The 23,711-nt window shown below is 44.7% G+C and overlaps 1 protein-coding gene across 3 annotated transcripts in view; it reads left to right on the top strand.

Annotated features, from left to right (window-relative positions):
* PDE8B (phosphodiesterase 8B) overlaps window positions 1–23,711 on the top strand; it is a 210,938-nt gene that overhangs the window by 126,510 nt on the left and 60,717 nt on the right. For 2 of the 3 annotated variants that reach the window (XM_017895530.1, XM_017895529.1), the window contains exons 7-10: window positions 1,365–1,443; window positions 5,894–6,034; window positions 7,530–7,618; window positions 9,815–9,875. In XM_017895530.1, the coding sequence (XP_017751019.1) occupies window positions 1,365–1,443; window positions 5,894–6,034; window positions 7,530–7,618; window positions 9,815–9,875 (370 nt within the window). The remainder of the gene's footprint in view (window positions 1–1,364; window positions 1,444–5,893; window positions 6,035–7,529; window positions 7,619–9,814; window positions 9,876–23,711) is intronic. The other variant, XM_017895532.1, reaches the window with a different exon arrangement.

Below are 23,711 nucleotides of genomic sequence, written 5' to 3'. Positions count from 1 at the left end.
AAAGGCACAGTAAAAATGCAGTATTGAAAGATTTAAAATGGTGCATTTGTATAAGGCACTTAGCATGAATGGAGCTTGCAGGACTGGGAGTTTGCTCTGGGTGAGCTGGGGAGTGAAAGGAGAGGGAACGTGAAGGCCCAGGGCATTATGTATATATGACTGTAGACTTTATCAGCTTTGTACTCTTAGGCTACACAAAATTCATTAAAACATTTTCCTTTCTTCAATAGTAAATTTGCCTTAGCTTACTGTTGCTTTTAACTTTATAAACCTTTATATTTTAAACTTTTCACTCTTAATACCATTTAGCTTAAAACACATATTTCACAGCTGTACAAAAAATTTGTTTCTTTATAACATTATTCTGTCAGCTTTTTTCTATTTTTAAATCTTTTTTTTTTTTTAACCTTTTAAACTTTTTTGTTAAAAATTAGACAACTTTGGCCAGTGCCTGCACAGGGTCAGGATCATCAGTATCACTGACTTCCCCCTCCACATCTTGTCTCACTGGAAGGTCTTCAGGGGCAATAACACACATGGAGCTGTCACCTTCTATGATAACAATGCCATCTTCTGTGATACCTCCTGAAGGACCTGCCTGAGGCTGCTTTACAATTAACTTTTCTTAGTAGTAGAAGGAGTATTTTATCTAAAACAATGATGAATAGTATAGTAAGTACATAAACCAGTATCCTAGTCATCTCTTATCAAACATTAGGTACTGTACATCATTACTGTATTGCTATATGTTTATACAGCTGATAGTGCAGTGAGCTTGTTTACACCAACATCATCACAGACACATGAGGATGTTCTGTCTGCTGCAACACCTCTAGGCAATAGGAATTAGGATTATAATCTCACAGGACCACCATTGTATATTGAGTCCATTGTTGAAACATCGTTATGAGTTGCATTACTGTACCTTAAACGGAGTGATTAATAAGCAACAGAAATGTATTGCTCCCAGTTCTGGAGGTTGAGAAGTCCAAGATCAAGGTGCCAGCAGGTTCTGTGTCTGGTGAGGGCCCGTTCCTCATAGAGAGGACCCTCTCTATGTCCTCACATGGCAGAAAGTGCAAGGGAGCCCACTGGAGCCTCTTCAATAAAGGCACTAATCCCATTCATGAGGACGAAGCCCCACAGACTTAGCCACTTCCCAAAGGCTCTGCATCTTCATACAATCACATCGGATGTTAGATTCCAACATATGAACTTTTGGGAGACATCAGCAGTCAGACCATGGCAGTAACAAAAAGTACGTAGATTTGATGAACCTGGTATCTGTTTACTTTGTTAAATTAACAGATGAAATGTGAATGGTTTTCACAGAAGAACTAACTTCAATCTTTTATAACTTTCAGGGCCTGTAATTCAGTGTTTACAGCATTAGATCACTGTCATGAAGCCATAGAAATAACAAGCGATGACCACGTGATTCAGGTATGGAAAGAAACCATCTCTATCATTAACATTCAAAATGAACCTTTCAGGTTTAAGCCACACTTTTTATCAAGTACTTTCCCATCAACCTCACATATCAGCACATTTTCTTAGGAGAAATAAATATCAAGCTGTGCAAAGAATACTGATAGATTTAAGAATTAGATATTCAATAAAGAACAAAAAATGAGTACTTCAGATCAGAACCTGCAATTTCTTTGACGGAAATGGGGTTTAAGAAAATTTATTTTTTTGAGACAGATTCTCATTCTGTCACCCAGGCTGGAGTACAGTGGTCATCTTGGCTCAGTATAATTTCTGCCTCTCAGGTTCCAGTGATTCTTGTTCCTCTAAGTAGCCAGGATTACAGGCATATGCCACCACACTCAGCTAATTTTTATATTTTTAGTAGAGATGGGGTTTTACCATGTTGGCCAGGTTGGTCTCAAACTCCTGACCTCAAGTGATCCACCTGCCTTGGCCTCCCAAAGTGCTGGGATTATAGGTGTGAGTCACTGCACCCAGCTAGAACTGGGTAAATTCTTTTGACCATCTGTGAAGACACTATTCACATAGAAGTAAGTCAGAATGGTACAGTAAATGCTTATAAATGTCTATGGAACAGAATATTTTCAAAGACATTCATTTGTTTGCCTGCAGTGGGTATTCTAATTATAAAGCATTCTTACATGAATGTCATCTTCCTAAGGAAATATGTGTAGCAGAGAAACCTTTCAAGAAATGAGGTATTCTTATTATAATTGTTGGAAAGTAAGACATCTGTATTTGTAAAATACTCTGAAATATAGACTTTCCACAAATTGGTGTTTGTTTGCCTGCAGTTGGTTTGCAGAGTGGCATGGAGTGTGAGGAGCACTTGTCATCAGTAGAGCACCAAAGACAGTGGGCAACACACAGTGAAGCCCACAGCAGAAGCCTCACATTTGTCTACCCTAATCTCCCAGTGCACACATACACACCCTATTCTCATACCAGACCGATAACATCAGTAGCCCACCCTGCTTAGGCCCTGTCATCAGCACTTTCATTAGGTTGTCTCGTTTCTATTCAGTAAGGGTAGGAAAGAGAAATCATTGCCCTATAGTGCAGATGAGGAAACTGAGTCCCAACAAGGTCAAGGAACTTATCCAAGGAAAGCCTTAGTAATAAATATCAGAACTAAAATATGTAGTCATGTCTCCAAAGCCTTCCTACCTGGTTTCCTGTTTAGCTGTATTGTTAGAATATGTTTTTTGGCTGCCCCCTTGAAATGTATCTGAAGGCTTCTTCATGTTGCTGGCTATTAGTGGCCCACCTGCCCACAGATCTGCCTCTTGGACCTCAGAGAGAGTCAGACATGTTTCTGTTACAGACCAAGCACAAAAATGCCACATCTCCCTTACTTATACCCAGACTTGAACAATCAAGTCTATTCATGAAGCACATTTTCTTGGCACCTCCCTGTTTTGCAGTGTGCAGCTGGATTTGATTTCAGAAATGAGGAGAAGGGGCTCCCTGCCCCTCCACCTGTAATCTAACAAACAACTTCTAGAATAGGGAACAGTCTTTCATTCTCCAGTTATCAACTGGTGGTTAGAAAACCTGTATCCCCGGGAGAAGTACTATTGTGATGGTGTCACATTATGATATTAATCATCTCCCAGCCTTTGCCATGAACAGAAAGAAACAGGGGCATGAGGCCAATATAATAGATGCCTGTAAAGGAGAGGTGGAAGGAGAGTCACTGCCTTTAAGGGAAACTTGGATTCTGAAAGAAGACCTTACAGCTTTTTTCTCAGGGAACCTTTTCATCCTCCTTTAGAAAAATGTACCAGCAATCTATAGTATGGAACTTAAAACAAGAGGAAGGAGGAAGGAGCTGGATAGAGGATGTTATATGTATAGTGAAATTACCTATGTGCTGTAAATTTTGAGGATGTCGTCACTGGATGGGATAGTTCATATATGATCTTACTTGATATCAGCATCCTTTTCAGGGCACTCCAATCAAATAGTTAGATGCTTTTTTGAGTACAAATCTTCAGAGGTCAAGTAGCAGCACTTAAAATTTAGAAGCAATACCTGTCTATCTGTGTCTATCCATCTATTATCTATCCACCCATCCATCCCTCCCTCCTATCCTTCCTCTCTTCCTCCATGCCCCCATCTGTCTAAACTCTCCATATATTTTCTTTAAAACGCTTAATATGGTACTTGCCATATACGAGGCTCAGTTCTAAGCATTTTACATATACTCATTTATTTCTTAAAGCAATCCTATGAATCACATATCACTATTGTACTCATTTTGCAGATGGGGAAACTGAGAACTAGGGAAGTTAAGTAATTTGTCCATGGTTTTGTAGCTAGTAATTGGCAGAGCCAGGATTTGAACTTAGGTGCCTTGGCTCTAGAATCCATATCTGGGAGTACCTGCTGCGTTCTGAGGTTTCAGGAACCCTGTTGTGAAAGAAGGGCCATGACTTCTACCCAAATTTACAACTTAATAGGGAAAGCAGAAGGAACACATATGAAAAGGTATCCGAATATAGCTAGCAAATAAAGAAAATAACATATTCTCTAATATTTTCTATTCATTCATCAAATAGTTACTAAACAGTCCTGAGTATCCAAAGATCAATTCAAAATAGCCTTTGCCCTTGAGGAGCTGAATGTCCACTGGGAGAGAGAGATAAACAAAAATTTAAATTCGGTGTAATAAGTCACTGAAAGTCTGCACAGGCATCAGTGGCAGCTCTTGGGAGTGGACTAGGTTAGGGGAGTCAGGGAAGGCTTCCTGGAAGAAAAGAGGGATAAATTGGAGTTGGAGAGGGAAAGAGACCAGGAAGGGAATTGTAAGCAGAGAAAGCATGTAGGGGAAAGGCCTGGAGATGAGGGAGATGTGCAGATAGCTCAGCAGCCTGCAGGGGTGGCCCAGGGAGGTGTGAGACTGGCTTTGTGAGCAGGGGCCACACTGTAAGTGATGCCCTTCCCTGCCTAGGGAGGGCCCTGACTACTACATGTCAGTGATGGGGCCGGGAGGTGTGGTCTGGAGATCCATGAAGACAGTATCAGGTCCCCTTCTCTTCAGTCACCCACCAAAGGCCTGATGACTAGAGCATCTTCCAAACCCCTTCAACTCTCAGGGGTGATCACGTTAATGGAAGCTGTGTCTCCCAGGGAACAGCTTCCTAACTGTCCCTGCGCCACCCCGTTCATGACTGCTGCCATCGCAGTTGAGGGCAAGAGTGATTACAGTTGGTTCGAACATCTCCGAAATAGCAGATGGATGCAATTTAAGCCCAAAGAAATTCATGACCCAGATGCAGTCTGTTTACATTTTCCCCACATTCTTTACCGCTTGTCTTTCTGCATTCAGCCCCCATCTGTGATCTTTGGAAAGAAATCAGAGGGTGGGACAGGACCTGGGAGTTAGCTAGGGTCATGGCTCTAAATTCCAGGACCCCAGGCAGAATTATGGAAAGAAACCTCTGAGTCTGCTGGCCCCAGAATCTGCCGAGGGGAGCTTCACATCTGCCTAAGCCCAGCACTGACAGGGCTGCCTCCTGCCCAAGCCATTAAACTGAATTTATTGTTCTGATTCTACTGGTAGTGGCCCCAAACTGTAGCAAATATTGATCAATAGGTAATGGCAATTGGAAAGGAGACATGAGAAATCCAGTTGCAGAGATGTGCATAATACAGGCCACCACTGTTGAATGGAGTTCTTATTTGTTCATTTGTTTGTCTGTAAGAGGCAGGGTCTTGCTGTGTTGCCTGGGCTGGAGTGCAACGGTGCAATCACAGCTCACTGCAGCCTCAAACTCCCAGGCTCCAGTGATCCTTCTGCCTCAGCCTCCTGAATAGTAGGGACTACAGGTGTGTGCCACAACAACTGGCTACTTTTTTTTTATTTTTGTAGAGGTGTATTTTTTTTATTTTTTATTTTGTGTTTTCCAGGCTGGTCTTGAACTCTTGGGCTCAGCTGATCCTCCTGCCTCAGCTTCCCAAAGGGCTGGAATTGAATTACAGGCATGAGCCACTGTGCCCAGCCTGAAACTTTTTTTTTTTTTTTTTTTTTTTTTTTTGCGTTTTTCCTTATTCATGGGGTAGTAGATGGTGAATGAGTTCCCCAAGAGGCTGGTACTGCTAGATGAGGGCTTCCTGTTTTTTTCCTGCTGAAGTTTCTTCTGATTTCCTACAGAGGATCAGGATGGCAGTTGAATGAATACATTGCTGCCAGGAAGGAGGGAACTCCTCCAGGAAGGGTTTGGGGATGGAGCGGGGCCGCAGCACCTGGCCAGCCAACTGCATTAGAGGATGTTTGCCCTGGGAACTTCTTGCTTGATATTCCTCTGGGTCCCAACAAGTCTTCCTACGGGGCACACAGACATTTCATGAACTCTGTCTTGTGTCCCCGCACTGATCTGTACCCACCTCCCATTAACAGTATGTCAACCCAGCCTTCGAAAGGATGATGGGCTACCACAAAGGTGAGCTCCTGGGAAAAGAACTCGCTGATCTGCCCAAAAGCGATAAGAACCGGGCAGACCTTCTCGACACCATCAATACATGCATCAAGAAGGGAAAGGTGGGTTACACCAGCAAAACCAATCCACAAACCCTCTCCCCAATGCACTTTTTTTTCTGTGAGTTTTAGAATTTCATCCTTAAGATTAGCTTCTTTAATAATGTCATAATCAAGTGAAAGATCTTTTATTTTTGCAAAATGAGTTCATTTTTGAGTTAACTTTGGAACTCAAGTGAATCTGGTGCTTATCATTATGTTACAGAATATGGTGATTTTGTGTAAAAACATTTCATCCTGTGCATGAATATATCCCATCTGCCATTGCTGGAATATTGTGGGTATCTCTGAGCAGAGTTCCACCAGAGAGCTGTTGTGTTTGTTCAGTTTATCCAGTGTTTGGGGGACTAGACATATTTAATATCAGTATTTATAGGTAGACCAGGTTTTTTCCCAGTTTTCCTTTTCTGTTCTCTGATCGCTGTTCAACATACATTTGTAGCTTCCTCCTCCCAGCTGCACCTGTTCCTCCAGTGGCTTCCCCTTCATCTGGGTAGATGAAGGTAATGATGGAAGTCCGAGAGGAATTTTCCCTGAAGCCCTCTCCTCCCGTGGAGCACTGGCTCTCATCGCTGGAGCTGCCTGTGCATTTTCTGTTAAGCATTCAGAATGCTTCTTCACATACAATTTATTTCATCTTCCTTTCTGTGATGTGAAGTAGTTAGAGAAGCAGTGTATCCATTTAATAGAGGGAACATTTTAGAGGGATAAGATAAATTTGGATTATAGATGATGATCAAAAATGTTTTTTAACTGGGGCAATGAGACCAAAAAGGAAACAAGACATTGTTAACCCAAAAATTGTTGCCAAAAGAATACAGCCACACATACCAAGGTACATACCAATTAGCCACCTTATGTGATAGAGGGGGCAAGAAATGGCCGCAGGGAATCTCAGTTTCTGATTAGCCAAACCTCCCAGGTTCAGAGAACAGGAACCTTTGCTCTCCCTTTGGCCTCGTTCATGGAAACTATGAGGAGCCAGACTAACCCCTGAGAAGCCTTGGCAAGGGGGCCCATAGGATGTTAGGAAGATGATGGGCTTCAGCGAGTGTTAAATAGACATGAATTTATAAGCAGATTTTCTGCATCCTAATGTGGGCGAGTTACCTAGACTCTCTGAGCCTCAGTTTACCCATCTGTAAATTTAGTATGATAATGCCAAGTTCACAGATTGCTGTGAAGATTTTGAGAGAGACCTCTGAAGAATCCTTTGACCTGGTGCCACAGCAGCCATAGGGCTGAGAGCAGAATTCCACCCACAGGTCAAGTGTCCTGGAAGCTGGGACAGACAGCCTGTTGGTGGATATGTGGATCTGTGGTCTTGTCTTCACACATGTGGCCACATCAGCATTGCATTGAGTACAACAATACAGCAGGCATTGTGAAATGTAATGAAAGCATGTGGGAACGTTCCTTCTCGGCCTGCTGAGACCCTCTGCAGGAGCAGCTGTCATCCTTGACTGAAGGATTTTAAGAGCTCTCTTTGTCCATGTAGGAGTGGCAGGGGGTTTACTATGCCAGACGGAAATCCGGGGACAGCATCCAACAGCATGTGAAGATCACCCCAGTGATTGGCCAAGGAGGGTGAGAGCAAACTGTTCAACTCTTTTAGCTGAAGATAAAGACTGAAGGCCCTTATGGGCATTGGGCTTGCAATGCCAATATGAGCCTTACATCCCCAAATGCAGTAGGGTTGTGCTGAATGTAGTATTGACCGAGGGTGCTTCCACTCAGCTGGCAGCAACCCCCATACGTGGTTTTCCATGTCTTCATGAAGCAACACCCCAACCTCCCCCCTCCATCTGATCACCTATGCCTTCTGTCATTCCCAGTGTGCTCTAAAGGGGCTTGATTTCTGGGCTTCCCTTTCCCCGTAACAACAATGATCTCCTGCCAGTGCTCTCTGGCCTCTGTACTCAGTGCATAGGGAGACACCCTTTTCTCCTGTTTGAGGCCCTCACCCCATGCTGGTTCCTCCAGGCCAGTTCTGGGCTTGTTCCTCGGAGGCCCACTGTTTATGGAGAGAAAGGTGTGTCTGACCAGGAGCTGAGGGCATCTCAATCCACTGAATCTCAGATTACCAGAGAAGGCTCTCTATTATGTGGAGAGATAAGAAAAATATGCAATTCCTCTTCCTTCCTCCAGTTAAATTTTGTGAGATTTACAAAACCAAACAGGACCCCATAACCATACATCATGTGAGCCTTGGGAAGCCAGCCTGAAGGTCAACACCAGGTTCATAGTTTGGGTGTATAAGGAGCACAACATTGTGTGACATGTCAGAAAAAGATGAGGCCACAGTCATCCTGCCGGTAACTGGAACAGGAGCCCCACCTGTGACTCTTAGGACTACCTGAGTTCATTGCAAATTGTTGCATGAATAGAAAACAAGATGTTTTATAAAATCAGCCAGGTAGCCAGGTATTTGTAATAGCTTGTTTCCTCTCCAATTTTGGTTAGTTTCAAAATTGCTCTCCCATCAATGCAGGCTACCTCCTGTCAATACCACCTGGTATTTTATGCCATTTTGTAATTTGCAGCTCCCTTTTTGCTTCACTCTGGATGATGGGGGCACTGACAGGCCCCTGACCGAGGTTGTGAGCTGGAGAGAGGCTGCCCCTCCGCCCTCCTCCTGAGCAGCCCGGCCTCAGCGTGGCCATTCTCACACACAGGCAGTGCTGAGAGCCGAGGGGTGGAGATGATGCCCATGGCTGTCGTGTTGTTTTTATCCTCATCCTTATACCATCTCCCCAGAAAATCAAAGCTAAGAATTCCTTTTTGTGTGTGACCAGAATCATTAGGCAACCAAAGCAGAGGAGACATGCTATTGCCTGTTAATTTCCATCAGAATACATTTTTTTGATCTCTCTGATTTTACAGATAAGAAAAAGAAGTTATTTTGTCCAGACACAATTTCCAGTGTTATTTTCCCTGTAATTGTAGGCAGTGAGCTATCAGAGGCAATTCTTACTAAAAGTAGGGAAATTTTACCTCTTCCTAGTTGAGTGAAGTTTATTACAGAGTAACCAGTATTTTCTATCCTCTTTTCAGAGGCCTACAGAGAAAAGTGAACCAGGTAAAAAGAGAGAGAAAGTGGGGTACCCCACGGGCTTCTGGGGGCAGAAAGCCTAATGTAACTCTCTGGATTTCATGGCTTTACTCTCAGTGAAATATTGACTGTGAGCTGATTTTTGCCTGGGGCTGAGGCACCTGTAGTCTTTTGCCCGGTTTTCCTTGTGACAGTGATAAAGAGTGAGACCACCCACTGAGTTTCAGGACCCAGTCCATGACCTTGAAATGAGAGGATTTTTACGTGCCTGAAAAGTGCCATTATTATGACAATTATAGTGTGCAAGAATATGGGATATTTAATATAAAAACAGCAGCCATGGAATGTGGTCATTGTCCAGATGAATCTTTTGTAGCTATGCAATTGTTAGTGTCAGCAGAATTAAAACTAATTTGTTTGTAGCAGCATTTTATCCTATCAACTGAAGATATCTAGGAACCTAACTTTAGGAGACAGTTACAAAATGAGATACCCATTAGGGAAATGTTTCTGAGCCCGCTGTGATGTATAAAGGAGGCCCAGTTTCCAGAGGCATGTGTGGGCTCTGTGTGAAAACTGTGTTTTCTGTAGATTGAGTCTTGCTTGAATTTTAAAGCTGCCCTAGGATGAACGCTGGAATTTAGCTTTAAGAAGTCTGTTGACGTTTTTATTTGCCAATTTGTTGAATCATCTCATATCTGACTCACTAATAATTGATTGTTTGTTATTAGGAAAATTAGGCATTTTGTCTCCCTCAAGAAACTGTGTTGTACCACTGACAATAATAAGCAGGTACGGTATCAGCTCACTTTGTTTGCTCTGTCCGTTTGGCTGTGCGTCACCTCTGTTCTCTGCTTGTCTCACCACTGTTCTCTGCTTCTCTTTCTCCATGTCTAATTGTAGCTGCCAATTAAGCAGATTTATGGGAAAATTAGGTTCCTCTGACAAATTTTTTTATTTCCCAGCAAGCCTATATGACTTTATTTGTAGTGCACATTGGTTATGATTTAGCTTGTGGCTGAGGAACTCTCCAGACTACTATATGAAGGCACAAAATTCTTCCTCCAAATAAAAAAAAGTCCTATTTTTTATCTTAATTTCTTAATCAGTTGGAAAGTTATATCAATTTGAGCATTTCACCCCTACAAATTCATATCCAAAACAAGAATCATTCCAAATTAGTACTGCGATTTTTTTCTTACCCTTACATCATACAGAGCAATACATCTGAATGTTATCATCTGCAGTAACAGAATTTTAAGGAGCCACGGTGTTTAATAACTTTTTTTTTTTTTTTTTGAGATGGAGTCTCGCTCTGTCACCCAGGCTGCAGTGCAGTGGCACAATCTCGGCTCACTGTAGGCTCCACCTCCTGGGTTCACATCATTCTCCTGCCTCAGCCTCCCAAGTAGCTGGGACTACAGGCGCCCGCCACCTCGCCCGGCTAATTTTTTTGTATTTTTAGTAGAGATGGGGTTTCACCACGTTAGCCAGGATGGACTCAATCTCCTGACCTCGTGATCCACCCGCCTCGGCCTCCCAACATGCTGGAATTACAGGCGTGAGCCACTGCGCCTGGGTAATTTTGTAATGGAGGGCAACATTGGTATAGGTATTTTTTCTATTTGATTAGTACTTTTACTACTGGATTATGTGTATTTTCACTTCATGCATTATAATTTATAGATTAACAATTATACAACAAGCATAATTATCAGTGATCTATTTTTGAAAACTTACAACATGGGTCTTTGATTTTTATGAAGATTTTAAAGAGGGACAGTATCTCTAAGGGATTTCAAGGGCTTCTGTGGCATAATCCATTTTAGTAGAGGATGGCAGAGATGCGTGAAGTGCTGGATGAGAAGGTGAAGCCCAGCCAGGCCTGGAGATCAACTGGAACCAACAGGACGTGAGTAGACAGTGGGGTGAGCGTAGTGAGCCTGTGAGGGTCTTCAGTCAGTTGTCTCAGGCTATCAAAGGGATCCATGTCCATGTGCTCCTTTATAAGATATAGTTCAAGATAAAAATCCTTCCTCCAGTACTGAGAATTTCATCTGAAATCAGGACGTTTTCACATAATACCATGAAGTCATACAAGAGCCAAGTCCTTGGAGACCTCTGGTAAAGGAAAGAATGGCCTTTCATAGAAAAAAAAAGTGTTCCAACAGCCTTATTGCTACATACCAGGAGAAAGAATGAGTTCTTCTTAAGAGCTGACACAGGCAGAAAGAGAGGGACAGGACACCTGGTGTCTCTTTCAAGACGAACTGCTGAACACAAGCAGTGCAGACCAACATTTCTTGGCTGTGGATCCACAGTAGAGGACACAGGTCCCCTGGGGCTCATTCATTCTCATGCCAGAAATTGACCAAGTACAATTCATGCCTTTCCCCCACCAGATTAGCCTTGCTCCTCTTCCTTACCCTCTTTCTCACTTAATGACGGGGACCCCCACTCTGCCTGTCACCAGTCTCTCTGCAACTCCATGTGCTCAAGTCCTACCAGTCCTTCATGGCCCAGTGCAAGAAACATTAAGTACCACCTTCTTCCTGAAGGCCCCTGAGGTACCCTCTTTTCTTTGTGTCACCCCCCAACCACCAGCATCATCTTCACAACTATTTGTGTGCTAAACTGCCCTCTCCCCTCTAGCAGGGCCACTGCTCTGTGCTGTCCTTGTGTGCCCACACTGCCTGGCATGTAGCAGGTCCTCAAGCTGGTGGCTAGCGTTAATGAAACTGAATGTCTCAGTCCTGGCCTCCTGCCAGCTGTAAAGCCCTCCTGCCTCACAGGGAGAGCAGGCAAGTCCTTAGCACAGGACTTTAGGATGCAGGGGTGGGGGGCCACCTGTTTTTTTTCTGAGGCTCTAAATAGAAATGCCTTTACTACCATGAATTAGCTGCTGCTCCTAGAAGAGTGGAAACGCAGAGCTCAGATACCCTGAGCCATTGACGTCACCTAATGGTACTGCACAGGCCTAGAGAGACATTTAGATTTTCTAATAACAAAGCATTTTTATACCTCTGGCTAGCTACAGTGTTTTTCCTCCTTACCAAAGGAAGCTGCAGTGAATGGCAATGGGATCTGTGCTGGGGAGGGCTCCTGTCTGCTGGCAGTTCCAGTGGCGCAGTTTTCTGGGGTTTAGCCCTGATGTCAAAATTGGCCCATGGGTTTGCATTTTAACAAGGTGTGACGCGGTAAGCCAGGCTGCTGTCTCCTCGTAGGGTTTGCTGTCAGCAAAGATCCCTTTTCCTACATGAGCCCTGTAGCTTTTTGCCAAGAGGCTGGAAATGCTCAGTGAGGTTTGTCTGTTGTCTTCCTCTCCTCTGCACACATACTTTCTCCCCAAATATGTGTTAAACACCTGTTCTGTGCTGGCACCAGGGATACAATGCATCTGCCCCCAATGTCAGGGAGGCCACAGACAGGTAAACAGAATAAATAAAATGCAGCACAGAGGAAATGTGAACCAAGCACTGGAGAAGCTCAAAACCCAGGACCTAAGGAGGCTGTCTGGGATTTTTAGGTATTGTCTAAAACAGGGGCCAACAAACTAGAGCCTGCAGGCCAAATGTGGCCTGCTCTGTAAGTAAAGTTTTATTGAAACACGGCCACACTCTCTTGTGTGTTGTGCCGCTGGCTGCTTTCATACTATGGCTACAGAACTGAGGTCATGTGGCCTGCAGAACCTAAATATTTACCCTCTGGTCCTGCACAGAAAAAGGTTGCTGACTTCATTTCTTGAAGATAATTTTCTTTCTTGGATGTTCCATTTTCTTAGGCCAGCAACAGTCTGCCCTGACCTCCCAGAAGTACGCCTTCTCCCCTTCATACACTTCTTTGGGCACCTTTTGCCTTTGTGCCAGCCTCTGTGTCCTGTCTCAAACCTATCTCAATCCCTCCATACTGGTGCGGACACGAGAACCTAGGTCCCTGAGGCTTTTTCCTTTTCACAAGGACAAAATCCAAATGCAAATTCATGGCTCAAACTTCAGAATTTCAAGGATCTGCAACCATGGTCCAAGAGTCATACTTGCATAGGGAAAAGAGGAGGCAGTTAGGGCCCTGACATTATATCAGCTTTTGTGTTTTGTTTTGTTTTGTTTTGTTTTGTTTTGTTTTGTTTGAGACAGAGTCTCGCTCTGTTGCCCAGGCTGGAGTGCAGTGGCACGATCTCGGCTCACTGCAACCTCTGCCTCCCGGGTTCAAGCGATTCTCCTGCCTCAGCCTCCCAAGTAACTGGGATTATAGGTGTGCACCACAGTGCCCGGCTAATTTTTGTATTTTTTGTGGAGACGGGGTTTCACCATGTTGGCCAGGCTGGTCTTGAACAACTGACCTCAAGTGATCCACCTAAAGTGCTGGGATTACAGATATAAGCCACCGCACCCAGCCATCAGCTCTTATTCTTTTTACATTTTAATGTGGCTACTACAAGTTTTAAATTACATATGTGGTTTGCATGTGTGGCTCACACAATATTTTTATTGGACAGACCTGGTCTGAACTTTCCCTCCCATGCCAAATCCTATCACAGATTCACCTCACTTGCCCTTGTGCAGGTGATGGGATGCTAATGAGCTACAGACATCCTCTTGTTTCTAGCAATGAGTCAGCTCCAGACTCAATGAGCCTCCAGGAAACCATGCTGTAACCAGTTTCCCAGGCCCCTAGGAGGCTTTTACCCTCACTGAGGACATTCTGATGGGTGCTTAAGCAAACCTATAGAGAGTGTCTTTGCGGGGAGATGCAGGGCCCCTTTCAGTCATTCTCAAACTGCTGCAGAAAGTTAGGTCTCACTTTCTTTGGTGAGCTCTTTAGAGCTCTTTGGTGGACAGTGGGGAGTACCATGTCCTTACAGAGTGTACTCAGGCAAGGGGATACCACAGCCCTCAGAAAACTGAGCAGAAGTGGGATGCATGGGAGCCAGTGAGGGCCAGTGGACAGTTAGACACTGTCATCATCCCTGAGTTGTCTGGCAGCAAAGTGGGGAAGACTTATTCTCAAAGAGACCACACATGCTTAGAAACCCTTTAGCCGTGGGTTGAGATGGTGGGTTAAAGGAGATGGTAATCCTCCCCTAATTAGAATGACCTCCTGCCCTTTTGTGGGAACAGAGCAAGGCCACCAGTTGACAGCTAGTAAGATGTTTTTTCCTGGCACAGCCTGGCTTCACCAGCGTGTCACAGAGAGACTGCCCCACAGTTCTCACCAGGCTCTAGGACCTTCTCTCTAAGCCCAGCAGGTCCTGGAACATGGGCCTTGTCTGAGATGTGTGCAGTCTGAGTGTGACTGACAGGCTGCTCCACTAAGCACCCTTGGTTGATTTCTGTCTTGCCTGGCAGGACTGTGCTCACAGCCCCCTGAACCCACAAGGACCCAAGGACTCAAGGACTCTGTAGTTGCTTGTGCCCAGTACTCCAGGAAGGAGGCCGCCTCATGCCATCTTTCTTTTCTCCCTCCCTCTTTTGCCTTCTCTCTTTTATCCACACTCTACCTGCAGTCACCTTCTGTAGGCCTCCAGACAGTCCACAGCTTTTCCCATTCAGTCCTTACACCTGCTTGGACCATCCTCTCGATGTTTTTCTGCTGCCTGTGACCCTTGGTGGCCCATTCTCGTTCCCACCCCCAGGCCAGCCTTCTCTTGGGTGTGTCCTTGGCCTTCACTGCCCCCATGCCTTAACTGTCCCCACGTTTGGCCATTTCTGTTTCTCTCACCCCTTACCTTTCTAGGGGTGGTGTGGCTGATGGGCCTTCTCATGATTTGGGGCCTTCTCCTCCAGCTTCTAGCAAACCATGATCCTTAGCATTAACGGAGTCTAATATCTCATGGCATTCTCAGCAGAACTGAGAGAAGAGGGTGGCGGGGGCAGGAACGAGGAGAGAGAGGCACCATGGATTTACTTACGAGGTTCTGTTCATTGCTAAGTAGTGATAAAAACAAAATTTCAATTTGTCCTAAATTCCCAGTATTTGGCTCTTTTACATGCTTTTAAATGGTGTGGACCTTTTGTTGCTTCCCTGCCCTTTAGCACTCAACTCAGCTTCTCCTCCCTCCAAGAAATCTTCCAAACCTTCCAGCCCATGTCTCTACCCTGTAAAGAGAGAGCAGGGACACTTTTTGTCTGCACCACCCAACTGAATCATTAATCTTATGCTGCTTTGGGTGAGTTCTTGCCTTAGGGTGGGGACTGTGGATTATGCCTTTTCGTCCTTCCTACTGTGTATGTCCCATAGACATCAGGAAATTATTTTGAAAACTAGCTTTTACTCCTTAACACAATAACCTTTGGATGGGATAGGAAATTAAAGATGCAGCTTCTGTCTTATCCCGGATTCTTATTCCATGTAGAGTTGATCTATATGTAGCCAATATATGTCTCACATGGTGTTACAAAGAATAGTTTCTGTACTCTTCCAAGGCACACATCCAAGTGTGACTTCTTTTTTAAAAAATTGGAGAAAAAGGCTACCGCAACTGAAAACATGACTGCAGTTATCTCTAAAAGCAGCTAGTCACAGTTAGAAATGTATTTTATGTAATTGGAATATTACTATGATACAGACTTTGTACACGTGTACCTTCTTTGTGTGCCCCGAAATATTTATTGACGTATTTGGTAAAGCCACAAGATAAACAAAATTATCCCAATTTTTCCACTTAGCTTTAGTACATATTTACAAGAATCTATTTAAAGAAAGGCCTCCGATATTGCGAAACTAGATTTTTTTTTCCTGAGAAACCACGTTTGGAACAGCCAAACCCTGAGCAGACATGAATGGAATACCTGTCACACGTCAGGGACTGTGGGAGGCTCTGAGGGCACAAGAGAAGCAGGGGCTTGCAGCAGGGAGGAGGGGCCAGGGGCGGGGGTACTGAGAATCCAGCTGTAGAATTGTGTGCTTGGGAAGTCGTGGCTTAGAGGAGAGAGAGACAACTTCATGCCTGGTGGTGATGGTGGCTGTTGAAGGTGACCATGCCAGGCTCCGTGAAGTTCCAGAGCATCTGAAGCTGAGAGGGGGCTCTCTTGGCTTGTGAGGGAAAGGGTAAGCTGAGAACATTCTGGGCATGTACACCTACACTGAGCATGATGTGAGAGGAGACTGCCTAGTTTCAGGTAGACACAGGTGCCCTTTGCCCTGGCAGAGAAGCTTACCCTCATGGCCTGCAGAACAGCAGGCCGGTGGGTGTCTGCCCTGCATGGATGGGGTTTCTTTGACCCGTCTGTTCTCTCATTCTGTCCTCTCTGCTACGTCAAGGATATTTATAAGGCAATTGATGTTTGTTTATAAGGTATCCCTATGGTGGGCATAAGTGGGAGGTGGAGGATGGGAAAATCAGAAGGGAAGAAGCTATAGGTCTGAGCTGGAAATAAAGTGTCTCTATGTGAGACCAGTAATGCCTGCTCACCAGTAATAACCAGCTTCAGCAGGGACCCCCCCCCACCTCCCCGCACCACACCTCCCCGCACCCCACCTCACCTCACCCTTAGCTAAGCCTCAGTCCTGGAGGCCTAAACATAGAGAAAAAATAATTTGACTTAAGAAAAGTAAGATAGACTGCCAGGCGCCATGGCTCACACCTGTAATCCCACCACTTTGGGAGGCTGAGGCGGGCAGATCATGAGGTCAGAAATTCGAGAACAGCCTGACCAACATGGTGAAACCCCATCTCTACAAAAAATACAAAAATTAGCTGGGCATGGTGGCGGGCACCGGTAATCCCAGCCACTCAGGAGGCTGAGACAGGAGAATTGCTTGAACCTGGGAGGCAGAGGTTGCAGTGAGCCAAGATCACGCCGCTACACTCCAGCCTGGGTGACGCAGCGAGACTCCATCTCAAAAAAAAAAAGAAAAAAAAAAGAAAAGAAAAGAAAAGAAAAGTAAGATAGGTTTGGTAATGAATGATGAACAGACATAGCTGAGGTATTTCTTAAAAATTAATGTTATCTATTTATCACGAATGCATTGAAGCCCACTAGGATTTAAAGAGGAGTATTATGTTGGCCTTTGGGAGGAGGATTTCTCCCCGTAAGTTTAACTAAAATTCCAAAGGTTGTACTTCTACATGACTTGTTTCATTCAGACTATTACAAGAGGCTGCTCACTCCGGAGGCTTGTACTAATTAAGCCCAAGAGACTTACAGTACCTTAGGCCTGACTTCCGTTAAAGTTTTACTTATTTACCAATTTTTAGGTCACTTGTGGGTGTTAGCACTCTATGGAAAATTTTCTTTTTCCAAAGCAACAGTTGGTGGCTGACTTCTCAGAAGGAATTCTTCACCTCACATGAAGGAATCAGTTTCTGGCATTTTGCTCAACCTAAATCATCCATTCAGTGAGCATGCAGTGCCTGCTGGCGCTTGGCCCAGTGGAAGACACAGGATGGATGAGACTGAAGTCACTCCTTGCATCTGCTCTTGCTAGAATAGAATCCCTGACTTGGCTAATGGGACCCCCATTTACCCAGTCACCCCCATCCTAACCTGGGAACCACCTTTAGCATCCTTGCTTTCCTGAGCCCCCTGCATCCTAGAAGCCACTTAGTTCCAAAGATAATGTCTTCGTAACAACTCTTGACTCCATGCCCACTTCCCCACCCCACCACCACTTCCTTCAAGCCATTATGACCTCTCATCCTACAGAGCCTCATGACTGCTCCCTCTGCCTCCTTGTAATATGTGCTGGATCCAGTTCATACCGACTTGTGAAAACTGATGGTTTAATTTTCTGGAATTTTGTGATTTAGTGTTAAACCAGCCATTATTAAAACTTAAATTATATAAGCATGCATTTAAGCAAATTTTATTTGTAAGAAGTAATAAGTACTTACAATCCATCCCTTCCCAAGCACATAACTATATTTTATTATCATGTGTGTACTTGACATTCTGTACGTCTGTTTTATCTGTATTACGGAAATGCCAGATAAAGCTGTGCCCTGCTCACATCTTCCTAGCTCCACGTTCAGTGACATCATTCTGGCAGTTTTAAACAGCCATGAAGGGAGTATTTTTAGATCAAGAAAATTGGCAAACTCTACAAATCAGGACTTATTTTTTGATTGATTTTCTAGACTTAAAAAAATGATGAAGAAAATGTTAATAATACCAGATAAATGTATATCAGGTCTATAGTAGTTTCACTGTGAATAACACAAAAATATCAAGAATGATTCCCCCAGTATTTTCAAACTATTATTTGATTCAACAAAGAAGTTCCTCACATCACTGACAAATGAGTGAAATTCATATGTACGTCTTTGTTATTTGCCTTCCATCTTACTTTTTGATGTAAATGAAAATATCAACTAACATTTATACCAAGACTCCATTCATTCATCAGCTGTAACCATAAATTGGCTGCTGATACAAGAGGTCAAAAAAACCAGCAAAAGCATTTTGTGGGAATCCATTGGCTATATAAACTCTACAACCAAGAGTGCCTTCTATTTGAATATTGTTTTGAAATTGTGTGCTATACATTCTTTATATTAGGGATTGGGAAATTTTTTTCTTAAAGGGCCAGATAGTAAACATTAGGCCATATAGTCTCTGTCAAACTAGTTAGCTCAACTCTGCCATTGTAGTGGGAAAGCAGCCATAGATGATATATAAATGACGGGCAAAGCTATGTTCTAATGAAATTGTATTTACAGAAACAGGTGGCCAGTTCATACTGACTTGAGAAAATTGATTGTTTAATTTTCTGGAATTTTGTGATTTAGTTGTTAAACCAGCCATTATTAAAAACTAAATTACATAAACATGCAATTAAGCAAATGTTATATTTAAGAAGTAGTAAGAACAGCCCATCCCTTCCCATGCACATTACTATAGTTCACTATCATGTTAGTAATGTCAAGAGCATACATGATAGTAAGCTATAGTAATGTGCTCTGTGGCCATATGCTAAATTATGGCCTGGGCCATTATTTCCTGACCTTTGCTTTATATCAGTAAAATGTATAATAAACTTATGTTTGGCTATCTTTGCTTTTTCAGCAAACTGGTGGTTAAACCCTTAGCAGCACACCGTTGACTGCTATCTTATCCAGTCCCTAGTCCTCATTCTGAAGGGCTGAGTGGTGGTTCCTCATCACTGACTAAACCATCATCAGGCATCTTTGAGGAGCACACTCCTGCCTTCCTACCCCACTTTCCCTGCCACCTTCCCAAGCCACACTAGGCTGTTTGTAGTTCTCTGGACATGCCAGGTTTGGCCATGCCTCTGTGTGTCACTTCTCTGTCTAGCGTGCTCATCCTTCCTCCTGTCCTCCTGGACAACTCTTGGTCCCCTGACCCAGGTCAGGAGTCCCCTCTGTGACTACCCCCGGCCACCTCTCTCCTTCTCCCCGCTGTGGAGTGGATTGGCGCTGACCACGCTATCGCTGCTCAGCCTGACCAGACCATCCAGGGCAGCATCATGTCTTGGTCCTTATGTCCCCATCTCCCACTGATGCTGCTGAATGCACTTAGTAAAGATTTGATCAGTGGAGTTTATGGAAGAGCCTATGTTTTAATAATCCAAGTAAGATGTCTTTCGTGTTGACATTTTGTATCCGTTACTCTCCAAGTGCATTTCATACATTAACTCCTGCAATCCTTACCACAACTCCAGGAGGGAGATACTAGGCTTCCCTTTCTACAAATGAGGAAACTGAGGCTTGAAGTGGTCAAGAAACCTGTCCAGGCTTCACATGGGATGCGTGTGGCAGAACCAGGATTCTAACCCTAAAGTAGTTAGCAATGTGTAAATAAAAGAAGCACAAGTGCATCTTTGGAGAATTCATAAGAGAAAGGTTTCCCTTGCTTGGGAAGTGAGGGGATGACTTCATGAAGGAAGTGTTGACTGACATGGATTTGAGCAGTGGATAGAATATGTCATTGCAGGCCGGGTGCGGTGGCTTATGCCTGTAATCCCAGCACTTTGGGAGGCCGAGGTGGGCGGATCACGAGGTCAGGAGTTTGAGACCAGCCTGGCCAACATGTTGAAACCCCATCTCTACTAAAAAATACAAAGAGTAGCCGGGCGTGGTGGTGGTTGCCTGTAATCCCAGCTACTCAGGAGGCTGAGACAGAAGAATCACTTGAATCGAGGCGGACTTTGCAGTGAGCCGAGATCCCGCCATTACACTCCAGCCTGGGTGACAGAGCAAGACTCCGTCTCGAAAAAAAAAAAAAAAGAATATGTCATTGTAGGGAGAGGAATCCTCTGCAAAAGTGAAAAGGCAACGAGAGGCAGGAGAGGAGATGATCAAGCGTGACTGGACCCCTTGATGCTTAGAGTAGGGGAGCTTGAGCTGAGGGTACAGTTGGTGCCCAGATGCTCAGCTGCCCACCTGGCTTGGCCTGGCTTCGTCCACAGTCCATACCCTACCTCCAGGTGCTTCAGGGTCCACAGCCACCCTGGCAGGTGTTTGGACTGAAGTAGATCATGCCATGTGGATGGGCCTGTTTATGTGATGTGCCATGGAAGGGAGTGGCAGGTGGGGAGCTTGGAGGAATGAGTGAAAAGCTGAGAGAGTGCAATAGCTAACTGCATCCCTGCAGAGAAGCCTGGGTCTCTTTTATGGAAAACTGGAGGCCCAGACCTGCATAGCTCCTTGAAGGCCATGAGAGCACCTCGTCCAGGAGTGGGCATGGTTGGGCATGCAGTAATGTAAATGGAGTAGTAAATGTCAGCTCTGACTGTAGCATTTCAGTTCAGCTTGCCACCACACTTTGGAGGTATGCAGCCAACTGCACTTAAAACCCAGCCATTGTACCACCTGCTTCTTTGTCTATAGGACCGTTTATTTCTACCATGGTCAAAGCAGTGTTCATCACATAAGATCGGACTCAAGCATCTGCACCTTCGCTTATGTGATGCCTCATTTAAATAATTTATAAGAACAAAATTCCAAGAGGTATGGTTTCCTCCAGTGCCATTGCTGGAAAAAGAAGTGAAGAGGAGGAAGGATTTGGAGTGTTCTTCCGTCCGCTTCTCACCCTGGTTTGCTGAAGACTGGGTTTCCTGGGTGAGATTTCAGAGCCCAGCTCCAGGAAACTGAAGAAAGTGTGCATTTACTCATCCTGACCAGCTGTCCCTAAACCCAGAATCACCATGAAAGGAGTGGCTTTAATGGTACTTTTCCTCATTATTTGTTAGTCAAACAAGATGGCTGCAGGATGGGAGGCTGAACAACTACAACGTATGTACTCGAGGGTCTGGGGAGGAAGAAAAGGGCCAGGTCTCAGCGGGTGCCATTCATTCTGCAAGTGCCTAGTGAGCACTTTCATAGCAAACACAACCCTCAACTATGGCACGATGAAGAGAAAGCGTGGGGAAGCCTGCTCTCAAGCTGTTTTGGGTCTAGTAGAGGTTTGTGAGAAGGTTTCAGATTACTGGAACTGTTGAAAAGAGTTCGTCTATTTGCAGAGCTTTGGCCCACAAGTTACAAAGGAAGCAAAAGGCAGATTCATAAGAAGCCATTTGTAATCCGTAGGGAACACTGGACCTGTCTGATGGCAGAAATCCCTACAGGAGGAACTTTCACATTCACCCACTGGTGCTAGGGAACAGCAGCCCCTTCAGCACCTGTGTTCAATGAGGAGGCGTGTGGAAGGGCTAACAGCGGCTCCCAACCTTGGCTGCACATTGGAATCACCTGGAGAATTATCAAAGAAAAAAACAACAAAACAGAGGCTCTGATAGATTGGGTCTGGGGTGCAGTCTGGGCATGAGGATTTCTGAGAGCACCCCAGGGGATTCTGATGTACTGCTGAGGTTGAGAACCACCAAATTTCTGAGTGAATTAGATCTGGTGCAATCATGTTATGTTAGCCGAGGGAGCTTTCCTGCCGGACGTCTTGGAGGGGTACAAGACTGATTTGACCAAAAATTCATGTTAGGGCAGGCTAATAGAAGGATGGCCTTTGTATAATTCTCACAGGGAAGACCAGGCCGCTGTGGAACTGCCAGGGGTAGGGATCATGCCTTCATCGTCATCATTATCATCATCATCATATATCTGCCTCCTAGGTCCTGGCACACAGAAAATATCTATTGAATAAATGTTGCATCCATGCAGAGAGAAGCCATAGTGTTTGGGTAGCAGAAGTGGTTTCTGAGAGACAGGGGCCTGTGTGTGCCCTTCCTCAGACTTTGTCAGGGCCACAGAGCTTGAAGCATAGTTTGGGCTTCCAGAGCAGGCACTGGCCCAAGAGAAGGCTGACCTGGGCAAAGCTGCTCTCCTGACTGGACTCAGCACTGTGAGGATGTGGCTCTGACTGTCTTGTCAGCCATGTTTCTGGCATTTAGCACAAAGCCTGGCACACAGGAGGTGCTTCTGAAGGGGTGAATGATGTGCAGGACAGTCAGCCCTCTCCCTGCGATTGGCTTCAGGCACCAGAGCTCCTCTATCTGCAGGGCCTGACCTGAAGGCAGTTTACTTCCTGATCACAGTGAGATTTGGGGACAAATGCAACAAAAATTCATTCACCGTCTACATTCCAAGCCCCATTATCAGATTCAGCTAACAGGTTTTTGGTTTTTTTTTCCCCCCATTTCTCTTCCACATTAATGCTTTATGGTTTGAGATTTGATAGGGGAAGTAATAGTGTGAATGGGATTTATATAGTTTCCTGCTTCAACTGAAATTAGTAAAATTCACCCAACATCCTTTAGGCTATGAGAACTTTGGTTTTTTTTTTTTTTTTTTCAAAAAGAAATCTTCAATAGATCATCGTCCCTGCAACACTGCACCACCAAAACTCCAAGCCTTGTTTCTCTGCCTGTCACTACTGGGCTCTCAGATGCAGCAAACAGCTGCCCCTTTTAGCCACAGAAGCACAATATTCTGGGTAAGCAGTTGAGAGGTAAGATCCAAAGCATGTGCCTGGGTATCACCGTGGGGTGAGAATCCAGAGACAGCAGTTGTTGAGTAGGCCCTGGGGTCAGTTAGCTGTGCCAAGTGGTCCAGGCTCAGGCAGGGGCAGCTTTTTGCATTAGAGGGCAGATCACCACTGCTCCACCGCCGTCAGGGGCTCTTCCTCTGTGCCTAAGAACGGTGCCTGTGCTTGGGGAATTCACTGCTGTGGAAACAGCCTCGTGGGTGTGTGGGGGTCTGCCTGGCCTGCAGCAGCTTCATGAGGCCAGAGCGGGGCCTGTGTATGTTCTTTCATCTTCTGATGAATGTTGTCCCTCAGAGGGAATTGTCTGAACAGTGGCCCCAGAGACATGTTCTATATTAGGAATTTAAAGTGACATTAAAAACTGCAACATCTTTAAAACATCCAACCAAAGGTTCTAGGGACTTTGGGGCTCTAGGCCTTGCTCCTGGATAGCAGCCCCATGGTGGCCATCAAGGGCCTTTCGGTGTAGATGTCCCCTGGGGCATCTGTGCAGAGAACGTGCAAGGTCAGGCCCAAGTAGGCCCTCCAGAGGCAGAGAAGTTGATGATGACCAAGGGGGTCTAGGCCCCTTGGGGCCTCTCAACTCATTAGCTTCTATGGGGCCAATAGGGTAAAACTGTTGGGAAAAGGACCTTTCAAAATTCTTTGTAGACAATGTGGACTGTTATTTGTAAACTTACAAAGAGGAGGATATGCTAAAACATTGTTTTCTCAAAAAAAAAAAAAAAAAAAA

Source organism: Rhinopithecus bieti, unplaced genomic scaffold (assembly GCF_001698545.2).
Source record: "Rhinopithecus bieti isolate Rb0 unplaced genomic scaffold, ASM169854v2 scaffold_26302, whole genome shotgun sequence".
NCBI classification, from domain to species: domain Eukaryota; kingdom Metazoa; phylum Chordata; class Mammalia; order Primates; family Cercopithecidae; genus Rhinopithecus; species Rhinopithecus bieti.
This window is presented reverse-complemented; position numbering and strand designations above follow the sequence as displayed.